At 52.4% G+C, this 5092-nt stretch overlaps 1 protein-coding gene across 2 annotated transcripts in view; it reads left to right on the forward strand.

The window, feature by feature from the left end:
* The first annotated feature begins 2364 nt into the window (after positions 1–2364).
* The window catches only part of HDAC1 (histone deacetylase 1), a 49990-nt gene continuing 47262 nt past the window's right edge, over positions 2365–5092 (forward strand). Inside the window, exon 1 of one of the 2 annotated variants that reach the window (XM_011974049.1) lies at positions 2365–2510. In XM_011974049.1, coding sequence (XP_011829439.1) covers positions 2462–2510 — 49 coding nt within the window. In that variant the 5' untranslated portion in view covers positions 2365–2461. Of the gene's footprint in view, positions 2511–2566; positions 2728–5092 lie in introns of those variants that run through there. The other variant, XM_011974050.1, reaches the window with a different exon arrangement.

Here is a 5092-nt window from a genome sequence, read left to right on the forward strand (position 1 = left end):
GGGGTTTCACCATGTTGGCCAGGCTGGTCTCGAACTCCTGACCTCAGGTGATCTGCCTGCCTCAGCCTCCCAAAGTGCTGGGATTACAGGCGTGAGCCACAGCAGCCGGCCTCCTCCCCATTTTATAACAAGGGAAATGGAGGCCCAGAACGGTTAAGTAAACCCACCCAGGGCTAGCTGAGAATTAGCAGCAGAGAACTCGGAGTAGAATTTGTTCCCTGGCCCTTTGCTGTTTCTATTATAGAGGCAACCAGCCTTAGATTTTCTGTTACCTTATAATTAATGACTCAAATGCAGTTTCTGAGTGAGAAACACAAGTCCCAAACACTCTTTAAAGAGGCATAAAGATGTATCTTGTTTTGTTTTGTTTGAGACAAGGCCTGGCTCTATTGCCCAGGCTGGAGTGTGGTGGTGTGATCTTGGCTCACTGCAACATCTGTCTCCTGGGCTCAGGCTATCATCCCACCTCAGCCTCCTGAGTAGCTGGAACTACAAGAGCGGGCCCCCACACCCGGGTAATTTTTCTATTTTTTGTAGAGATGGGGTTTTGCCGTGTTGCCCAGGCTGGTCTTGAACTCATGAACTCAAGTGATCCACCTGCCTTGGCCTCCTAAAGTGTTGGAATTACAGACATGAGCTTACCCTGCCTCTTGTTGAATGTAGGACCACGAGTAGGTGGCTAACTTAGCGCAATGTTTGGCATATAGGAAGCACTCATTAAATATCGACATTTAGTTATTTTAATAGCCCAGCATTGCACTTTTAGGTCTTTCCGCTTTCAGTGATGATCAGTTGATAATTGATGATCTGGTGGAGTGGTTCTCAATGGGAGAGTTGGGGGCAATTTTACACTCCCTTACACCCCACTAATCTTCCCCCCAATCCAGTGGTAAAGCTATTGCACAGTACTTGGCAATGTCTAGAGACAATTTTGGTTGTCACAGCCTGGGGGGAAGGTGCTACTGGCATCTAGTGGGTAGAGGCTAAGGATGCTGCTTAATTTTTTTTTTTGGAGACAAGAGTTTCGCTCTAGTTGCCCAGGCACAGAACAGCTTCCTACAAAAAAGAATTACCTGGCCCAAAATGTCATTAGCTTCCAGGCTGAGAAACCTGCTCTTCTAGGCCAGGCACCATGGCTCATGCCTGTAACATTGGGAGGCCGAGGCGGGCGGATCCTGAGCTCAGGAGTCGGAGACCACCTTGACCAACATGGAGAAACCTCGTCTCTACTAAAAATACAAAGTTAACCGGGCGTGGTGGCGCATGCCTGTAAGCCCAGCTACTTGGGAGGCTGAGGCAGGAAAACCGCTTGAACCCAGACACAGAGATTGCGATAAGCCGAGATCACACCGCACAGATCACACCATTGTACTCCAGCCAGGGCAACTAAAGCGGAACTGTCCTCAGGGAAGGGAAGGGAAGGGACGGGAGGGGAGAGGAGGGGAGGGGAAGGGAGGGGAAGAGAAGGGAAGGAAAAAGGAAAGGAAAAGGAAAAGGAAAAGGAAAAGGAAAGGAAAGGAAAATCTGCTCTCCTATCATAGGATAATCCCATTTCTTCCTGTCTAAAGAGACTCCTACTTAAGTCATCCTGGGTGACTGCTTCAGGGAGGTAGGTTTTGGAGTCAGAAAGGCTGGGTTCTGTCACTTTGTTACAGTGCCTCTGGTGCAAAGAAGGCATTCAAAAAACCCTGTACAGTTGAAAAATTGAATTTAATTACTTTGTGTAACTTTGAGTAATTCACAGAAATCTGAACTTCTTTATCCTGTCCTGTAAAATGGAGGTAAAAAGCCCTTGGCCGAGAGGTGTTTTGAGGAAAAACTGAAATAACATTGGTAAACTGTCGCACAGTACTTGGCACACAGCAGCCCCTCGACAAACAGCTTTCTTTCCCTTTCTTGTCAGTTTCTTCCTCTCAAAACCAGCGTGTTGCTTTTCTTTTTAATTTAATTATTTTTCTGTAGCCCTCCTTTGCGATCACAAACTCGCTTTCTAACCCAGGTTCAGCCCTTTTATTGGCTGAGTGACCTTGTGCAAGTCACTTTTCCCCTGTAGGCCTCGGTTTATTCTCCGTAAAATCAGAAAGTTGGCCTCCGATCTCCAAGCACGCTTTTCACGACCAAGTGGGACTGTTAAGTTTACGGAGCTGCTTTCCTCCCCCGGAACTGATGGTACGGTCCCCGGGCGGCTCCCCACCCATCTGTCGCAGACCTTGGTACAGGCCCAGGGGGCCCTCGGCGGCCTCTCCGGGCTGCCCTTGCCCCCTGCCGAGTTCCGGGCCCGTGTCTGCGCAAGCTGATTGGCTGGAGCGGTGCCCGGGCTGCGCGGCTATAGGTGAGCTCAGGAGGGGACGGGCGGGGCGGGCCGGAGACCCGCCCCCTCCCCCCTGGGTCGGACGCTGAGCTGAGCCGCGGGCGGGAGGGCGGACGGACCGACTGACGGTAGGGACGGGAGGCGAGCAAGATGGCGCAGACGCAGGGCACCCGGAGGAAAGTCTGTTACTACTACGACGGTGAGCACCGTCCTCGCGGCGGGGGCGGGGCCGGGCCGGGCCGAACCGGGGACCTGGAGGCTGAGGCTGGAGCGCCGATGGGAGGCTGCGGGAGGCTGAGGCGCTGGGGAGAGGCTCGGAGAGGAGGCTGCGAGGGGGAAGTCGAGGCTGAGGGAGGAGGCTGTGAGGAAAGGAGATCGAGGCTGAGATCGAGAGGATCGCGTGGGGGAACCCTGAGGTAATCTTGGTGGGAAGATTCTGAGGAAGTCTGATGTGGAGAGTTTGATGTGGAGAGTTTGAGTGGGACTCCTAGAGGGGAGGGTGCGTCCGAGCAGGGAGGCTGAATCTGATGGAGACGGCTGCAAGGATACATTTTCTTGCCGAGAACCCAAAGCTCTTCCCTGCCCCGTCTCTTCCTCATCTTTTCTGGGGGAAGAGCCCTGCACGACTGGTCGCCCGCCTCCCCTCCCCCAGCCTCTGAGCGGGGCCTGCGGTTGCTGCTGCGACGTGGGGCGCCAGGGGTTGCAAGGAGAAGGATGCAACCTGTTAAAACAGGCTTCTCACTTAATCTCTCAAGCAGGTTACTGTGTTCGAGGAAGTGTTGAGGGGCTGGGGCGGTGGGAATGATCGGGTCCCAGTGACCGAAGTTCTCTCCGTGTCAGAGCTCAGAGTGTTAGAGGAGCACAGAGAATAGGCACCGAACTCCACCTGAGGAGTCAGCGAAGGAGGGGACGTCTCAGGACCTGAAGAACAGGAGTTCTTAGCCAGGCAAAGGGAAGGCAAAGATAACAGCAAGTTTCAGAGGCAAGAGAGAGGACAGCACCTTTGAAAAACAGGCATTTGACCGGGCGCGGTGGCTCACGCCTGTAATCCGAGCGCTTTGGGAGGCCAGGGCAGGCGGATCACTTGAGGTCAGGAGTTCGAGACCAGCCTGGCCAACATGGCAAAACCCTGTCTCTACAAAAATATAAAAAGTAGCTGGGCGTGGTGGCGCGCGCCTGTAATTCCAGCTACTTGGGAGGCTGAGGCAGGAGAATCCCTTGAACTTGGGAGGTGGAGGTTGCAGTGAGATGAGATCAGGCCACTGGACTCCAGCCTGGGCGACAGAGCAAGACTCTGTCTCAAAAAAAAAAAAAAAAAAAGGGAAGAAAGAAAAGCAGGCATTTGTAACAGTATGGCTGAGACATAGATTTGGGAGCCTATTGTAGAAGGTGGGGACCCGGGGCCAGGGAAGTGTTGCAAATAATGAGGTTGCAGAAGTAAATGGAGACCGACCAGGCGAGGTGGCTCACACCTGTAATCCCAGCACTTTGGGAGGCCAAGGCTGGTGGATCATCTGAGGTCAGGAGTTCGAGACCAGCCTGGCCAACATGGCGAAACCCCGTCTCTACTAAAAATACAAAATTAGCCGGGCATGGTGTCGCGCACCTGTAATCCCAGCTACTCTGGAGCCTGAGGCAGGAGAATCCCTTAGAACCCGGGAGGTGGAGGTTGCAGTGAGCCAAGATCATACCACTGCACTCCAGCTTGGACAACGGAGTGAGGCTATGTCTTAAAAAAAAAAAAATGTAAACAGGGACCAGACCATGAAGGGCTGGGCATGCTGTCCCAAGGAAGTTGGACTTTATTGAGGGCACTTGTGAATGATTCAAGTTTTATGCAGGTTAGTGACATCATCAGGTTTATACCTTAGAAATTAAAGTCATGGGCTGGGCACGGTGGCTCACACCTGTACTCCCAGCACTTTGGGAGGCTGAGGAGGGCAGATCACGAGGTCAGGAGATCGAGACCATCCTGGCTAACTGGTGAAACCCCGTCTCTACTAAAAATACAAAAAAATTAGCCGAGCGTGGTGGCGGGCGCCTGTAATCCCAGCCTATAATCCCTCAGGGAGGCTGAGGCAGGAGAATGGTGTGGATGCGGGAGGTGGAGCTTGCAGTGAGCGGAGATCATGCCACTGCACTCTATCCTGGGCGACAGAGGGAGACTCCGTCTCAAAAAAAAAAAAAGAGAGAGAAAGAAATTAAAGTCATGGGGTCCAGGTGCAGTGGCTCACGCCTGTAATCCCAGTACTTTGGGAGGCCGAGGCAGGAGATCACTCGAGGCCAGGAGTTCAAGACCAGCCTGGCCAACATGGTGAAACCCCGTCTCTACTAAAAATACAAAAATTACCTGGGCGTGGTGGCACGCACCTGTAATCCCAGCTACTCAGGAGGCTGAGGCAGGAGAATCACTTGAACCTGGGAGGCAGAGGTTGCAGTGAGCCAAGATTGCGCCACCGCACTCCAGCCTGGGCAACAGGGTGAGACTCCATCTCAAAAAAATAAAAAAATTAGCCAGGTGTGGTGGCACATGCCTGTAGTCCCAGCTACTCAGGAGGCTGAGGCATAAGAATTGTTTGAACCTGGGAGGCGGAGGTTGCAGTGAGCTGAGTTCTCACCACTGCACTCCATCCTGAGCAAAAGATTGAGACTTGGTCTCAAAAAAACAAAAACGAACAAAAAAAGAAATTCAGATTTTAGGGGTAAGGAAGAAGGCATGGATCCCAAGTTCCTGGTGTGGGCAATACATTTTTATATATAGAGAGAGAGACAGTGTCTAGC

The sequence above is a fragment of the Mandrillus leucophaeus genome, unplaced genomic scaffold, assembly GCF_000951045.1.
Source record: "Mandrillus leucophaeus isolate KB7577 unplaced genomic scaffold, Mleu.le_1.0 Scaffold141, whole genome shotgun sequence".
NCBI classification, from domain to species: domain Eukaryota; kingdom Metazoa; phylum Chordata; class Mammalia; order Primates; family Cercopithecidae; genus Mandrillus; species Mandrillus leucophaeus.